At 42.0% G+C, this 18560-nt stretch overlaps 2 protein-coding genes across 4 annotated transcripts in view; one reads left to right on the top strand and one right to left on the bottom strand.

Annotated features, from left to right (window-relative positions):
• Positions 1 to 8444, bottom strand: part of mllt3 (MLLT3 super elongation complex subunit) — a 45692-nt gene extending 37248 nt beyond the window's left edge. The window contains exons 1-2 of one of the 2 annotated variants that reach the window (XM_024434769.2): positions 7947 to 8444; positions 7167 to 7347 (exon numbers count right to left, since the gene is read on the bottom strand). In XM_024434769.2, coding sequence (XP_024290537.1) covers positions 7167 to 7347; positions 7947 to 7958 — 193 coding nt within the window. In that variant the 5' untranslated portion in view covers positions 7959 to 8444. The remainder of the gene's footprint in view (positions 1 to 7166; positions 7348 to 7946) is intronic. The other variant, XM_024434770.2, reaches the window with a different exon arrangement.
• Positions 8445 to 12980: 4536 nt separating this feature from the next.
• Positions 12981 to 18560, top strand: part of focad (focadhesin) — a 67971-nt gene continuing 62391 nt past the window's right edge. For both annotated transcript variants that reach the window (XM_024434768.2, XM_024434767.2), the window contains exons 1-4: positions 12981 to 13055; positions 15576 to 15647; positions 15765 to 15839; positions 16083 to 16237. In XM_024434768.2, the coding sequence (XP_024290536.2) occupies positions 15591 to 15647; positions 15765 to 15839; positions 16083 to 16237 (287 nt within the window). In that variant the 5' untranslated portion in view covers positions 12981 to 13055; positions 15576 to 15590. The remainder of the gene's footprint in view (positions 13056 to 15575; positions 15648 to 15764; positions 15840 to 16082; positions 16238 to 18560) is intronic.

Here is an 18560-nt window from a genome sequence, read left to right as displayed (position 1 = left end):
TAGCTTCCATTCAGCCACAAGAGCATTAGTGAGGTCGGGCACTGATGTTGGGCAATTTGACTGCGAGCCATGCCTATGTTCCTATTCATCCCAAAAGTGTTAGATGAGTTTGAGGTCAGGGCTCTGAGCAGGACAGTCAAGTTCTTCCACACCGTTCGACAAACCATTTCTGTATGGACCTCGCTTTGTGCAAGGGGGCATTGTCATACATGTCATAGGATACCACCTTTCCAACAACGGTGCCACGTTGAAAGTCACTGAGCTCTTCAGTACGGGCCGTTCTACTTATTGCATGGCTGTATGCTTGATTTGATACACCTATCAGCAACGGACGTGGCCGAAATAGCCAAACCCATTCAATTTGATGGCGTCCACCTCAAGCATACTAGTTTGATTTGTGTGTAATGTTATGGGGAAATAAACATAGTGGGGGAGGATTTCACCACACTGTCACACACAGACAGGCAGGCGCGCACACACACACCTCAGCTGTTCTCATGAGCACATCTTTAGATCTGTCATTTATGCCATGAATCAGAAATACTGGGTGATAAATGTACTTTTGCTAACCACATCAAACTGAGTCAGGTGTTCCCAAGAATAAAGAGATCCGTTCCAAATTCCCTGCACGCATTGACAACATGCGTGCAGCACTTTGGAACGTCAAGTACAAGCAACACTTTGTAGAATGGCACTTGCCTTGACCACCTCCTCTATTTGCCTAACACAGTATAGATTTATGCTTGTTGAAATGGCTTCTTGTTTATGCGCATGTAAACGGACAGATTTTCCAGTTTATTAAAAGACTGATTTGCTCAATGACTCCACAGTAAACCGGTGGACAAGGTAGATTCATAACCAAATACATCATACTACGCAGTGCACTATACAGCCACTTCTATTTCACCCACTTGAATACTCACCACCATGTTCAAATGAAGCTCTCGAGCTCAGATCTTGCTCAATTTAACAAATCAAACAGAACATTGGTGTCATAAAGAAATAAACGTTACATTTAAAACTCAAGTAGAAGGCAACTTACAATTCATTGTTTATGCATTTTTTCCTTGCAAGACCAAGAGGCTAGTTACTTTCTTATCAAAGCCACACTTGAGTCGTGATGATTTACAACATCCAATCCACTGAGTCAGGTTATAACATTTGCACCCGTAATCCAGCATTCAGAGACAGTATTCTCTCAGAAAAAGAGAAAGCTTTTCTCTTGAACTGATCTCAACCTCAATCCCTGGCTCTAGTCTAGCAGGCGGTTTTGTCTCTTTGCATCAAAGAGCAGACTCAAAAGCAGCCTTTGGTGGATTGTGTGTGGGGGGGGGTGTACAATCAACCATGTACGACAGACTGTAGCCTACCTGCACCAGTGAACAGGGACCAAGCATATGCAACACCAATGAAAACATCCTTATGGTGGCTGACTGGATCTATGGCTGTCTTGTGTTCAAGTCTGCCAGCATTTTAATGAATATCGTAATAGGCTGTTGTCATTCATTCAGTCCAAACTGTGAGAATACTAGTGACATTTTGGAATAGGAGTCAAAATTAGAGCCCTGTAGGCTTCTACTATAGGTTTTGGTAACATGAAAGCACACAATTACCTGGCGTCAATGGAAATATTTTAACACTTATAGGTGATGTTGGTAAATGGACAATGACCATGTTGTGAATTGTGCTAACACCCTGGATAAAGTAATAAGCATGTGAGGTGTATCAGAAGGCTGTCTAGTCCAACTGCCCATGCAACAAGTTTCCACTGTGTGTGAAACCGGAAGACACTGGCAGGTCATATTTAACATACAAATGGCCACAGTGAAGTCAGTAATACCCAACAAACCAGAATATTTATATTATAAAAAGAGGTGAAAGCGCCAAAGTATAAGAACTTTAACAAAGAAAGTTCTACTCAAGACTTGATTTATATAGTAAAAGAGCCTACTGAGGTGCAACAGAACCCTATAAATACATTTCTATAAAGACCCATTCTGTACTTTGCCTAATGCATATTTTTCTTGATGCAATGACTATTCTCCATAAACATACTGTTGAGGAGTCCGGGGTATTAGTGTTAAAGGAGAGTAAATACTGGGGGGGGTTGAACTACTGCATGAGTTTACAACTGTTCCCAATAAACGATGAATGTTCCCCGGCAATCTGAGTCGCGTGTAATTACAATATGACAGGGTCTCTCCAAGGCACCGACTTTGGCACGTTTCCCAGCACTTGTCATGCCGAAGAACACTCAAACACACCAGCAGAAAAGGGGGGGTAAAAATCCCAAACCAACAAATACTATAATTGATCCCTTCCAGCCGTGCCAGACACTTAACCACTATGCGCTCCACTGTTTGAACAAACCTTCTGTTTACCATCGCCAAATATACTGGGTAGCGGTCACATTTTGCCTTTCTAGTTTAGGGTAACTTGGGGGAAACTGTCCACCTTATGGGAAATGTATATTTTCTAAGAAAAAAAGGCACATTTTTGGTAAGATTTAGATACTGGCTATCCTTAGGCAAACACATTTTGAAGGGGTGGGGTTATTCAATAAATAAATACAATTGTGTAACTTACAGATGATTTGGATTGCCCTGGGGGCATTTTGGCCAAATCGAGCATTAAGTAATTATACTACTTTATTATTAAAAACTGGTAAAAAAAAAATATTAAAAAGTGCTAACCAAGTGGATTATTTATGTTTAGGCTCCCCTAATGGTATATTGTGCATGTGAGATACAGACACTGAACAAATGTTAAAAGCAGCATGTCAGGTGTTGGTCCCATGAGCTAAAATAAAAGATGTTAAAAATGTTCCATATGAAAAAAAGCTTTTCACTCAAATTTTGTGCACACATTTCTGAACATCCCTGTTAGTTAGCATTTTGCCTTTGCCAAGAGCCACCTGACATGTGTGGCATAGAGATGATTCAACAGCATGATCACTACACAAGTGTACCTTGTGCTAGGGGCAAATGGCCACTAAAATGTGCAGTTTCGTAACAATGCCACGTCTCAAGTTGAGGGAGCGTGCAATTGGCATGCTGACTGCAGGTATGTCCACCAGAGCCGTTGCCAGTGGAGAATGTTCATTGCTCTACCATAAGCCACCAACATCATTTTAGAGAATTTGGCAGTACGTCAACCAGCCTCACAACCGCAGACCACATGTAACCACACCAGCCCAGGACCTCCACATCCGGCTTCCTCGCACAGCCATTGAAGAGGAGTGCGACAACATTCCACAATCAACAGCCTGATCAACTCTATGTGAAGTAGATGTGTTGGTCTCATGCAGCATGACGGTGGTCATGCCAGATACTGACTGGTTTTCTGATCCACACCCTTCCTTTTTTTTTAAAAAAGGCATCTGTGAACCACAGGTGCATATCTGTATTCCCAGTCATGTGAAATCCATAGATTATGGCCCACTTTATTTATTTAAATTGACCAATTTCCGAATATGAACTGTAACTCTGTAAAATCTTTGACAATGTTGCCTTTATACACTGCTCAAAAAATAAAAGGAACACTTAAACACAATGTAACTCCCAAGTCAATCACACTTCTGTGAAATCAAACTGTCCACTTAGGAAGCAACACTGATTGACAATAAATTTCACATGCTGTTGTGCAAATGGAATAGACAACAGGTGGAAATTATAGGCAATTAGCAAGACACCCCCAATAAAGGAGTGGTTCTGCAGGAGGTGACCACAGACCACTTCTCAGTTCCTATGCTTCCTGGCTGATGTTTTGGTCACTTTTGAATGCTGTCGGTGCTTTCCCTCTAGTGGTAGCATGAGACGGAGTCTACAACCAACACAAGTGGCTCAGGTAGTGCAGCTCATCCAGGATGGCACATCAATGCGAGCTGTGGCAAGAAGGTTTGCGGTGTCTGTCAGCGTAGTGTCCAGAGCATGGAGGCGCTACCAGGAGACAGGCCAGTACATCAGGAGACGTGGAGGAGGCCGTAGGAGGGCAACAACCCAGCAGCAGGACCGCTACCTCTGCCTTTGTGCAAGGAGGAGCACTGCCAGAGCCCTGCAAAATGACCTCCAGCAGGCCACAAAAGTGCATGTGTCTGCTCAAACGGTCAGAAACAGACTCCATGAGGGTGGTATGAGGGCCCAATGTCCACAGGTGGGGGTTGTGCTTACTACAGCCCAACACCGTGCAGGACGTTTGGCATTTGCCAGAGAACACCAAGATTGGCAAATTCGCCACTGGCGCCCTGTGCTCTTCACAGATGAAAGCAGGTTCACACTGAGCACATGACTGTCACGTCTGAGTCTGGAGACACCGTGGAGAACGTTCTGCTGCCTGCAACATCCTTCAGCATGACCGGTTTGGCAGTGGGTCAGTCATGATGTGGGGTGGCATTTCTTTGGGGGGGCCGCACAGCCATCCATGTGCTCGCCAGAGGTAGCCTGACTGCCAATTAGGTACCGAGATGAGATCCTCAGACCACTTGTGAGACCATATGCTGGTGCGTTTGGCCCTGGGTTCCTCCTAATGCAAGACCTCATGTGGCTGGAGTGTGTCAGCAGTTCCTGCAAGAGGAAGGCATTGATGCTATGGACTGGCCCGCCCGTTCCCCAGATTTGAATCCAATTGAGCACATCTGGGACATCATGTCTCGCTCCATCCACCAACGCCACGTTGCACCACAGACTGTCCAGGAGTTGGCGGATGCTTTAGTCCAGGTCTGGGAGGAGATCCCTCAGGAGACCATCCGCCACCTCATCAGGAGCATGCCCAGGCGTTGTAGGGAGGTCATACAGGCACGTGGAGACCACACACACTACTGAGCCTCATTCTGACTTGTTTTAAGGACATTACATCAAAGTTGGATCAGCCTGTAGTGTGGTTTTCCACTTTAATTTTGAGGGTCACTCCAAATCCAGACCTCCATGGGTTGATACATTTGATTTCCATTGATAATTTGTGTGATTTTGTTGTCAGCACATTCAACTATGTAAAGAAAAAAGTATTTAATAAGAATTTCATTCATTTAGATCTAGGATGTGTTATTTTAGTGTTCCCTTTATTTTTTTGAGCAGTGTATTTTTGTTCAATATATAAGTACCAGTCAAAACTTGACACCTACTCATTCAAGGGTTTCTTTATTTGTACCATTTCTACATTTTCTGTAGAATAGTGAAGACATCAAAACTAAAAAAATAAATAACACATATGGAATCATGTAGTAAGTGTTAAACAATTCAAAATATATTTTAGATTCTTCAAAGTAACCACCCGTTGCCTTAATGACAGCTTTTACACACCCTTGGCAGTCTCTCAACCAGCTTCATGAGGAATGATTTTCCAGTAGTGTTGAAGGAGTTTCCACATATCCTGAGCATTCCATCACTCTCCTTGGTCAAACAGCCCTTACACAGCCTGGAAGTGTGAGGAGTCATTGTCCTGTTGAAAAACAAAATGATAGTCCCACTAAGCACAAACCAGATGGGCTGGCGTGTCGCTGCAGAATGCTGTAATAGCATGCTGGTTAAGAGCACCTTGAATTCGAAATAAATCACAGACAGTGTCATCAGCAAAGCCCCCCCTTACACCATCACACCTCCTCCATGCTTCACGGTGGGAACCACAAATGCGGAGATCATCCGTTCACCTACTCTGTATCTCACAAAGACACAGCGGCTAGAAATATGAATCTCAAATTTGGACTCCACCGGTCTAAAGTCCATTGCTAGTGTTTCTTGGCCCAAGCAAGTCTCTTAGTAGTGGTTTATTTGCAGCAATTCAACCATGAAGGCCTGATTCACAGTCTCCTCTGCACAGTTGATGTTGAGATGTGTATGTTACTTTAACTGTGAAGCAATCGGAGGTGCAGTTTACTAATTAATTTATCCTCTGCAGCAGAGGTAACTCTGGGTCTTCCTTTCCTGTGGCGGTCCTCACGAGAGCCAGTTTCATCATAGTGCTTGATGGTTTTTGCAACTGCACTTGAAGAAACTTTCAAAGTTCTTTACATTTTCTGGATTGACTGACCTTCACGTCTGAAAGTAACGGACTGTCGTTTCTCTTTGCATAGTTGAGTTGTTCTTGCCATAATATGGACTCTGCCTTTTACTAATTAGGGCAATCTTCTGTATACCACCTCTACCTTGTCACAACACAACTGATTGGCTCAAACGCATTGAGGAAAGAAATTCCACAAATTAACAAGGCACACCTGTTAATTTAAACGCATTTCAAGTGACTACCTCATGAAGCTGGTTGAGAGAATACCAAAAGTGTGCAAAGCGGTCATCAAGTCAAAGGGGGGGCTATTTTTAAGAATCTTTAATATAAAAAACATTTGGACTTGTTTAACACTTTTTTGGTTACTACATGATTCCATATGTGTTATTTCATAATTGTGAGGTCTTCACTCTTATTCTGAAATGTAGAAAATAGTAAAAATAAAGAAAAACCCTGGAGTGAGTAGGTGTGTCCAAACTTTGGCCTGGTACTGTATATTTTTGTAAATGACCTGAATATTTGACCAATGTACCTCAAAATCGTTTTGTTGGAGTGATTTAAAAAAGTTAACACAAAAGATATTTTTAGGGAAACTTTCCCAGGGAAATTGGCGACATAGTAGTTTCTGAGAATTACAGGAGGGGGGGGCGTTTAATCCCAAGTTACCCTCCATGGATAAGCTATTAAAAAAAAAAAAACCTTAGACACGTTATGGTTTGCAGAATACTCACATTCATTTGGGTTGCCCAATCATTCATAGCCTGCAGCAGGTGGGGCGGAATTTGCCTCTAATAAAAAAAATCATGTTGCTTTCATCTAGCCTCAGGTTGTTTTAAACTCTAAAATGAATCAATATGTTGGTGTTCAATTCTCCAATTGCGCATCCAATAAATTACGTATGCGCTATAGGTGGGAATGTTCAAATGAATTAAGCAAGTTTTGGGGAGTAGAAATATCAATATTTTCAATTGACAAACTCTGCAAAATGATGGCTATAACAAAACAGCGTGGGGGTTTTTTCTACCAAGAAAGTTCGTGCACACACATGAACCCATATAGGGTTTGCCCGGAGTTGTAGTGTTTGCTTTACAATCAAGCAGTCTATTCTTCTATGACAATAAAACTTTCCAAAACAATCTAATAAAAATTAGGATAAATTATAATCCTACCTCTTTTTGGTCTTGGGAAGCTTTCGTGCAGGTGAAAAACAACTTTTTCCACAAAGTGCTGAATGTTGCTGTGCTCTGGTCCTCGGACAAACACCATCCAGTCGTGCGTAAAGCCTTCCACCGTGGGTTTCTTTCTGACCTGGGCACGATGTCCAAGTTCTAGTTTCACCTGAACAGCACCCTGTAACATCCAAAATCACATCACATGTTGTTGCCAAACGCAGGCTGGACTGGCACCATGGCAAAACGATGGTCTCAATAGGCACACACGCAATGCGTGGAATAAATCAATTAAAACACTCACGTTGCAGAATAACACATTTCGATTTTATATAGGCCTACTCAAAATCCCATACACTCTATCCGGCATAGCATTTCAGTAAAGAAAGCATCGGGTCTATAGCCTGCCCTATATTGATGTTCATGAAGTAGCTTTGGCTACCGTGGTCTATACGCTACAAACTGCAAGTCATTTTGAACAACGCCGAAAAACTATTAAAAGTCTAATTTGCCAGGGAATACTTTTTTCGTTATTTTACCATCCAAGCGTCACTTTCGCACTAATGCTCCTATACACGATATATGCGGCATTCTATACGCGCTTCCCAGCTCAACTAGTTCTAACCAAGAGCAGCTATCGGTGTTTCTACTGTACTTCGATAGAAATATGGCTGGAAATCTTCTGCTCAGACGCGCCGGGAAATTCCGCCTTCTTCTAGCAAAGAAAACAATACCGTGCAACACACCCTTGCTAAGCATGGTCGCAAGCAGTGTACTCACCGATGTGGCCATTCTCGAGGCCGCGTTCTACCGCTATTTCATGGAGAATTTGTTTTAAATGAGAAGATAGAGAAGTGCATATGGCTGATGGCGGACATGGTCTCTCCTAATTGAACTCAACCCGGAGTTTCAAAGGCTGAGGAGCAAAATAAGACGCATGCGCTGTTTTGTGCACTGACAAGAGCCGCAGACGAGCAGGGGGAAAGCGAACCAATGAGACAGCGCACACGCGCAGACAACCAATGCATGGACTATAGTAAATCCACCTCACAATTTACCCACATAGGCAAGTGGCTTTCAAACCATTGATGAGTACACATAGTGACCCAGCATGAACAGTCAAAACATACATTTCCTCTCTTACAACAGCTTTGACTGGAGCACTTGATACTGTAACATAACATTATCCAATATATCAAACATAGCCTACACTATGCTATACGATATTTTTAAAACCTCTATTAGCCTACAATTGGATGTCAATATACTCAAACAATATACTCAAAAATATACTTTCCGCAAATGGTCATTGAATCCACATAAACCATCCATATCAAAACAAAGAACATACTATGAGGCCCAAAATAGATAACTATTCCTATGTTTTTTTTTATTCCAACATATCATGTTCCTTTAACATAGCCAGCCCATAATGACACCCAAGTATGCTTGATCTGGTAAGGTGGTCCAGAGGCTCCATATGGCGGGTGTGACGCACTTGCGGAGCCTCGGTTGGCTTGCGGATGCCAAATCAAACGCCGTACCACATCGCTGCGCCTCCCAACTTTTGTAACAATGTGGAGGGCTCGGTATAGCGGCATATAACTCCGTATTGACATGATTGGTTGACGGTTGGTTGGGGCGGTATGTCCTGTATAAACACGAACACACTTTATTGACAACTTCCTTCACAACAGCTCTGGTCTCGGTTTCCCAAAAGCACGTTCATCATTACATCTTTCATAGGAGCAGTCGTTAAATCTCCCAACCATCGTTACTAAAGATTCTCTTGAAAACGCTCGTGTTCAACTCATAAACAGCTTAAGTACGTCGTTAGAAGCTTTTTTGACCTTCCTCATTACTTTATACACAGCCGATCTCTGCTAAACACAAAATCAATATTTTTACCCGTCTTTTTTGGACAGCCAGTAACGAATGGAACAGGTGACAACAAATACAAATGTGCCAATTGGAATAGATTGGAAAGGGAGAACACTGATCCAAGAGCAGTGCTTCCTTTCTTTCGATCCTATCAGTATGGACACATGCCTCAAATACACACTTTAAAAATAAAAAAAACATTCTCTCTGTGTAGTGTTTTTGGAAACTTTTGTTACATCTTCAGCCATTGTAAGAAATATGCATGTTAAAACACACATAAACCTAAATGCCAATTTATGCTTTCTCTGTCAGTGCGATCCCGGGAGCTAAAACACTTGAGGGTATGACACAATTGCTGTGCCTCCGAAGGCTCAGCAAAATGCATCACACCCTCCGAAAATGCATCACACCCTCAACATCGTCCAACCACATCATTGGATGAAGCATAAATTGGCTTTAACAATGCAGGGGCTCTGCATAGTTCCGCATTTATGTGATTGGTTGGATGTAGGAGCGGGTTAGAGGCTGCTCCACGAAGCATGAATGGACTGACTTCTGCAGAGGCGGCATAGCAGTAAATGCTGTACAGCCAATGCTTATTCTGGAATGACCATAAATCGGCTTTAAACATCTTGATTTTGAACTATAGGCTAACTCCGAATACCAATTCTGATCATGTCTACATACATCCAGTGTGACGTGAATGAGCATTGAGATATCAATGCAAGGGTGCAGTTTCCACTTTCCATCAGTGGGCTAACTCTTTGTTCTTACATTGTGTCAGTATCACAAGAAAGAGAACCTAACAATATGGACTTAACAAGTGTTGGATTCGACAACTAACCAACTGTTCATCATTCCCCATTGAAAAATGTAATTGTTTTTACAGTCACATTTGTCACCTGAATGTTGCTTCTACTTTAATCTCGGTTAGCCCAGAACTAAAGTCTCACGTAATTGGTCAGCTGCTCGATTAATGTTGAGTTCATAACCAAGTGGGTATTTACGGCTTCACAACCGGTAAATTCCCAACATCAACTTGGTTAGGAAAGCAGCATAAGTTTTGTGTCCATAGGTGTTAAGCCCAGGCACTACAAATGAAAATTAGCTAACTAGCTAAATCTGGTGCAATGGCATGTTGTACATGGTCCCTGACAAATAGAGCCCGACAGTGGAGGTGTCATAATACCCCTAAAACCTAGCAGTCAAACAAGGAATTGGTTCCAATTGTTTTTCCACCTTTCATTTTTCCCATAGGGGATTTTAGATATACTTAAAATAAGGCCTGTTTTTTTATGTAGGCCTGCCCTGGCGTGACATTTCGATAACCATGTAAATCTTTTTAGGACAAAGTGACTTTCATCAATACATTCATCTGTATTTACCCCCAACCCCCCCCCCCAAAATGAAATGCTAATTAGCTGCTAATGTGGCTATCATAAAGAACTACAAATGCCATGATGATTTGGAAGAGACTGACAAATCGAGACAAAATTAAGAATCTCTGGATTAACTGTCTAATGTTCGCTACATTTAGTAACAAATAAATTGGCTACGTTTCTTTAAACTGACCATTATTTTAATTGTCTTGTGCAAGTTTTAAATTGACACAATACTTGTTAGCAAAGGTGTTAGGGATTTGTAGGAGCTTGCAGGGATTTGTAATCAAAGGAGCTTGCAGGGATTTGTAGTCTTGCATGATGTTTATTTTGATGCTCATTAGCATTTTAGAGTCAGAGTAAATATAGCCAAATATATTGATAAATGTCACCTTGTCTGAGAGAGATTTACATGGTTATCAAAACATCACGCCAGGGTAAGCCTACAAGAAACATAACCCTTATTTTAAGTGTTTTCCCTATGGTAAAAAAATGAATGTTGGAAAAATGATTGGAACCCTTTCCCTGTTTGACCGCTAGGTTTTATGGGTATCATGACACCTCCACTGTGTGGCTCTATAAATGAATTAATAAATAAACACCCTTGAGCTTTGCACACCTGGATTGTACAATATTTGACAATTATTATTTTTTAAATCCTTCAAGTTCTGCCAAGTTAATTGTTGATCATTGCTAGACAGTCATTTTCAAACCTTGCCATAGATTGTCAAGCCGATTTAAGTCAAAACTGTAATTTGGCCACTCAGGAACATTCTATGTCTTCTTGGTAAGCAACTCCAGTGTGATTTGGCCTTGTGATTTGTGGTCATTTCCTTAGTAGGTGATGTCAGAGGTCAGCATGTGGGAGCTCAGGATGATAGATGCGTTTCCACTAGTAATTACCAGTTGGAGGGGCGGTAAAGTGGATTTTTCCCAGTGGTATGTGGTAAATTACCCCTTCCCCCTTGGTTACGAATGTAGCGTATGGATTGAATGTACCCTCCCCTTGCGAAATTTGAAAGATGCGCACCTGCGAAATCTTGATTTGTCCAAATAACCAGTGACAAAAAAACAATGCACCGGAACTATTCCTGCTCCTTAGCTATCAGTGCCAATAGTTTCAAGGAAGATCTACTAATCTGACAGCTCTTAATATCGGTAGAATGGAGGCAAGCGCAAAAAGATGACCTATTGCAGAGGTGGTGATGCATGCAGTGCCAAACCAAAGCGCCATGACAGGATGGATTAGGATCGATTCCTCATCGGTCCGTTAAAACAGGAAGCCCAGAGAAATACCTAACCAAGCCAGCTTTGGCCATAGTCACTTACACAATAGACCAATCCAAATCACTTCAAGTAAAATTAAATATTTGTATTGCACACAGACTGTTTGCTGAAGAAACACTATAGCCTTGATCACACCGATAGCATCATTGCGCAAAATAGTACACAGCATCATCTGGATATGTGTGCAACAAAAGTTCAACATTCACCTTCTGCTACCATTTCTGTCAAACCGTCAACGCATACAGTTTGACGCATATGTTCAATAAATCCAACGTATGCACCACACAGAAAGTACTGCAACTGCCTCTGCAACACAATTCTGCAATGCAAACCCAGGGTTCCATTGAAAATGAATGTACTTCTGGTGTACCAAAATGCAATGATGCTGTCGGTGTGATCGAGCAAGCAAGCAAACCTATGGCTATGATTCATTATGATTCAATTTAATTTTGGTATTATGTCGTGTCCTTGACATTTAATGTAACACTAGGACCAATTATCACTGGTTCCACCTGTTGAGCCTACATACTCATCAACACCATCATGTCTGTGAGGACTGGTTTCGGCCATGCCACTCATCAAATCAAAGTTTATTGGTCGTGTACACAGTTTAGCAGATGTTATAGTGGGTGCAGAAAAATGTTCATGTTACTTGCTCCCAACAATGCAGTAAAATGTCAAACAAGTACACAAATAATAATAATAATAATAATTTAAAAAAAAAACCCACAAGAAATCCAGCACATTCACAGAGAAATTTCACTTGAGGTGTCAGAAACCCAAGGCAATCATCCTACGTTGTTCAAGGTCACAGCACAGTTAATTTAATAGAATAGAAACATTTCTTCACACTTTACCATTTCCTGGAAAACGATGTCCCAGTCTTATCAACAATGTTATTTGAAAAACAATTTCCTTTTATTAATGGTACACAGCAATTTGCAGCTAAAAGACAATCTCAGTTATGATCTTTCATGCTGAAATGAAGGAAACAACCATAAAAAAAACTTGCTAGTGAAATGTTGATCTAACATTACAGTAGGTTTCTTTTGGCAATTTGGTGTTTTATAGGATGCACAAGACCTATGTCCAGTGATTCCTCCTCCTCCTCCTCATTATCAGTAGGCTATATCCAGATTAATGCAAGTTGAAATATATGTATGCAATAATAATCAATTCAAGAAAAATAGGATTCTTATTTATTAAAATATGACATCATTCTTTATTCAAATAAGTTTGAATGACATGTACGTTATGGAATTATTCAATTGCGTTTTCCATACTTGTTTGACGCTTACTGCACACCGTACTCCCATGTGTTTTTGGCAGTTCTGGACCAGAGGTACAGTTTGAAGTGTATTGCAATTACAGTTATTGGTTGATCATTTTTAGTTAGAGAGTTTAGGCCTGTATTACGGTCTATAATGTAAAGGTGTAGACGTTTAAAAAAGTGCATGTTTTATGTGGAATAAGATTTCGCGCGCTGCAATCTAACGTTATTGGCTATTCAGTGCAGTGGCCAGTTTAGGAGCCTACGTTAGCTCACCAAATTCATTAAACTTTGCAAGCTAGCCAGGTATAATTTCAACAGACGTTCTGTTAGTTTGTATCTAACTTACTGCCAACTGTAACTGTGTGTGTTATTTGCAAGTTATCAAACCCTCAAAATGATTAACCTAACTGAAAGTGACTTAGATGTACAGTAAAGTTAGCTGTAGCTTGATATCTAGCTTGCTACTGAACCAGTATATTTGCGTTAGACACATCTAACGCCCAGAAAGCTCAGACTCAGACTCCCATTCACTTGCTCTGCAAGCGTTATAATGTAAAAATACGTTAATTGATCACCAAATATGCAGTTTCGCTGAGCAACTATCTTAATTTACTCTCGTTTCGGCCGGTATGTACTAACAAAAATGTCTACATTTTAAAAGCAACAGAAAAAGAAAAGGCTATTCGGCACTTCCAAATGTGTGTTGAGCTGTTGTGGGCTTCCGACCTGTTCGTGATGAATTGGAGTTTGAATTGGAGCTTTCTGGGCGTTAGAGACGTCTCTAATGCACAGATGCTGTTTTAGCTCGCTACAGTGCATTTGTTTAACATTTGCGAGCGTCAGGGAACTTGGCGCTTGCAACTCAGTTCCAGGAAACTCATCATGATGGTATCGATATGTCTTCTGTCTCTACTATTAGTAACCCCAGGTACACCAGCAGCTAGACAGCCAGGCTGTTGGTAGAGTTTATGGTAGTCCTACCAAATGTATCCATTGCATTAACAATGTAAACATAATGTGCTATCTATTTTGCCTGCCTGCCTTAACCAGTAACTACATCGTTTTGGAGGGTAAGCAACAAGCCATAGTCAATTCTGCTATCCACAAGCATTAGGACTGTCACTTTCAAAGGCACAGGAATGAGCATTTCAAACAATGTCACATTGTTACACTAACAATGCCGAGCCAGCAGTACAGGCCTGTTTACATTGTTAGTGAACTAGTTAAAGGCAGTCTAGAAAACCCTGAATAGTTTAATTTACATGTTTCACTGACTATTGTCCCTCTGTGAGTTTGGAAAATGTGCCATACAGCACAGTGAAATACCATCTATATCTGGGTGTCAAACCTCAGCATAGTCGGACTAGAGCAAGTTGAATATGTTTGAACATAGTCATGTAAATCCATAAACGATTTTATGCCATCTTGCTTATGCCTAATTCAACAACAGCAACTTTGTTTTTACACTCTCAAAGAATATGAATGGCCACATTTCAATCCCTTCACAATGTCATTTTATGGAACCAAGCACCTTGTCCACAGCCAGCATTGACAGGTGGATTTGATCCTTTAATCCTAGTCAGTCACGTCACAAAGGCCTACGATAAGTTTCAACCATAAACACCAACTTGTAGAAGACAGTTGTCAGAAGTCTATTTTTAGCATTGAATATGAGAGCCTTACCTCGCTATACGTTTGGGCTGCAGTAGTGTGGCTGTTTCTGTGGATGCTGTATTAAGGTCGTTGAGAGTGAATGTTATAGCTGCGTCAGGGGCTGTGAATGGGCTGTTGCACACTGTTGGTCTGTCACTTATCAGCTCTATAATAGAGGGGGAACGGGTGGGGCTGGAGTGCGGTGGGGGGGGTGGGGGGCTACATTGTCTCCCATATTCCCCCTCTGTTCAGAGTCTCACACACAGCACATACAGATCTCCCTGGCTATCAGCCAGCCAGGCAGCCAGGGCCCTGACAATAACCATCTGGTAGTCAGTCCACTTCTCTCTTTCTCTGCCTCATTGTCATTCTTTAATGGAACAACAACCTGAGATGGTCCAAGTTTCAATGTATTCAATGTAGCGAATAGCAAACTGCTCGGGGGCCAGTCATCTGTCTGTATTCGGGAAGGTGTCTCGTGAATAATGCAATCAATTCATGCAAAATTATGTCAGTGGCCAATGCCACCTGTCAGAGCTTTAGTTCACACTGCGGGGGTCATCTTTCAAAGGGATGCAGGTACCTGCTTGGGGGCTGTTCTTCAATGTAGGTACACAGTGCATTAGGCTAGTTGTAGCCTATATGAAACAGCAGATGGCTGGAGTTTGGGGAATCACTCTGTCTTAGGGCAGTTCAGCTCGTTTCGTAGGTTGTCATGTCAGTCCGCTGGGAGCTAGGACTAAAAATGTAATGTAAAATGTTTCTTTGAAACATGGACAGAAAGTTTGATTTTCCAGGTATCCTCTTCAATAACCTTAGTTTTGTTGTGTGCTTTTGTTTTCAACAAGGAGAGCTCTGTTCTATTTAAGTAAATATTCCAGTTTCTGTGCTCTCAATCCTAAGAATAATCTTTCGGTTTTTCTCCCTCACTCGCAGGCATGACCAGAGAAGATGAGTGAGAATTTGAAAAAGAGATTTGACTTTCCCAGCCCGCTCATACAGGCCCAGGTAAAGTGCTGACTGAGAGATTGTCTCTGGATTGGGGATGCAATGGGGGGTCATACTGTTCAGGTTATTGTGAGCCAGGATCCAACTCTGTAGTAAGCCTGTTGTCTATGTCTGCAGACGGTGAGGAGTCTGGTTGCGGCTGTGCTGAAAGAGAAGGGCCAGAATGAGAGGATCGGCCAGTCCTCCACCCAGGTAGGTGTCTGGCTTTCAAATTTGTGTCTGAGTATCATGTTTGAGTGTGAAGCTGTGCCTCAGGCTGTGACATTTGTTTCTGACTGACCCACTGTGTTTTTGATTGATGCAATTTGTTTATGACCACATCATGTGTCTCTGACTGTGTCTGACTCCCGGCTGTGGAGGCCCTGTAGGAGCAGTCCTGTAGTGTCTGTGCCTCTGCCTCTCCTGTGTCTTTGACTGTGTCTGACTGTGTTGCAGGGCCCAGCTATGGAGGCCCTGTGGGAGCAGTGCTGCAGTGACTGTGCTGCTGTGCGCTCAGCCTGCTGTGACGCTGTGGTGCTCCTGGTAGAGCAGGCCCACGCTGACCTGCACTACATACTCAACAGCGTCCTCAACCTCCTGCCCTCCGCCAGGTATTACACACACACGCTTGTCCACACACACACCAGGGTTTCTGTTAAAAAAAAAATTGTGCCGGACATTTGACCGGAAACATTTTTTTATTTTACTGGACATCTGAGAAATTTACCGGACCCATATGCATTGGGCACGTGACCTGATTAGGGCGTCCACCCACGGTGCTCAGAATGACAGAAATCACATTTATATGATGGTAATTCATATTAACAGAACATGCAAGTCGAGGATGCAATGATGTGTGGTCCTTCTTGAATTCTGATGTGCTCTTTGAAGATGTTAGAAGAACTGTCCACATTTACTTTTCCTCAGCCAGCAAGACGAGTAACGAACAGCAAAATCACTAGCCTGTCAGTCTACTATCCCCCATTGTAGGAAGTTGACCTATTTTATAGTCAGCTTGTCGAGTAAGAAATAGCCTATTCCAAACAGGCTCTGGGACAGTTTTGGGACGATAGATCCCAAATTCATACAACCAGTAGGCCTGGGCTACATAAAAAAAAAAGTTAAAGCAATGAGTTTGATGCAACAGATCAGAATGTGTAGCTTAAAATGTTGAGCAGCTATTATTTCATCACATTATAAGCGCAGCAATGCGCACAAGGCAGTAGGCTGCGCTCAAATTTTTGTTCCATAATGCATTTTACGGGGGAAACACTGTTGTCAAAGAGCACTGCACATGCGAGCGGTTTCATGTGACAGAGATGGAAATATCCATTAGAAAGAGGGGAGATCTAATAGGATTGTGCCTTTGGCTACTGGACAACGAAAGAAAGTTTATGTAAAATAATTGCCTCCACGGATATTTTGGCAAGGTAAGACATGCCTCATAATATGTAGTATAACGTTCAGGTTTCAAACAATTAAGCATATGTTTTCAAAATGCTTACGGCCTCTCGCTCATTGCAAAGTGGTGTGTGATGCGCTGATGAAGCCTGCCATCCGTTGCCTGTGCATGCAGTTTGAGAGACTGTTGCAGCAGCAGATTTCCCACGGAAAGTATCTGTATGCTGTACGCGTGTGATAAATAAGATGCGTAACGAATATCCTGTACACGTGCCAATTTAATTCCACAAAGTTCTGCAAATGAACCTATAGACAGCCTAGCATGACCAGTCAAATGTATTTACATTGACTGGTATTTCCATCAATGAATAGGCTAAAAAGCATCATTTTGCAATGGGATTTTTTTCTTATTCTCCCAGGCAACTGGCCAGAGCCAGTTTTATTTCTCTTTTTCAAAATTTTTATAGGCCAAAAGCCGGCGATTACCGGCTAACGGAAACCCTGGCGCGCGCGCACACAATTCAGAAAATATGTCTCGGTGTGTATTACAGCCTTTTATTACACGTGCTCAGAGAGTTCAGACAGACTTGATTAGAGTCAGACTCATAAAAATGGTCTTCTACCGTTGTTCTTCTTCTACGACAGCCTCCCGCGCTCTGTTGAGGTCTTAACAGAGCTTAGCCATACTGTCAGACATGAGCCCCTCCCCTATCTCTCTGTGGTTGAACACTTATCAGGACATCCTGTTACACGGTATTGTCACACCAAACTGTAGAGCAGTTGATCGTGCTATATTAAAAGTCATGGAACTCATTTCGATAGTAGTTCTGTAGCATTGAAAATACCCTGCACTCCATGTATAGGCCTAGAGATCATATCTGTGCAGAATGATAACCATGGCCACTATCATTCACTCTATGACATTGAGTATGTTATTTTTTAAATGTCCTTTTTTGTTGTTGTTGTTAACCAAATTCATTCAGGTCTGTTACAATGGGAAACACATTGAATGATGGTGGTGTATTGGAATCTGAACGCTCTGCCCTGTTGGCATTGACTTGTTCATAACACCTTGGGCCCTCTGCTCTCACTGTAATAAGATGGTAACAAAGTAATTTCACTGAGGAGGGGACACGCTGTCTTTGCCACTCGCCAGGCTGCTGCTACTGCTGACTTTGAGCTATTGATCGTGCTGAGCTAATGGCCAGCGCAGCAGGAAATGGAACGCCAAACAGCTTGTGACCTTTCCCATCTCTGATATTATCGCATGCGCCGTCTAATATCATTGTACAAGTGTACAGTGTGCTTCTCTTACTGCAGTGGTCACCAACCGGTTGATCCCGATCAACTAGTCAATCTTCAAGGCATTCATAGTGTATCGCCAAACATTTCTGTAGAAAAGCCGATGATAAAGCCTTGAGCTCCAGTCTTTTTTTATTAGTCTTTCACTGTTAGGTAGGTGCACTTGATTCAGAAGCCCTACGCTGGATAGGCAAAGTGTTCCCATTTTGAACTATTTTATTTGTCTGAAGA

The sequence above is a fragment of the Oncorhynchus tshawytscha genome, linkage group LG10 (genome assembly GCF_018296145.1).
Source record: "Oncorhynchus tshawytscha isolate Ot180627B linkage group LG10, Otsh_v2.0, whole genome shotgun sequence".
In the NCBI taxonomy this organism is placed as follows: Eukaryota; Metazoa; Chordata; class Actinopteri; order Salmoniformes; family Salmonidae; genus Oncorhynchus; species Oncorhynchus tshawytscha.
Note: the sequence above shows the minus strand (reverse complement) of the source record. Positions and strands in the feature narration are given on the sequence as shown.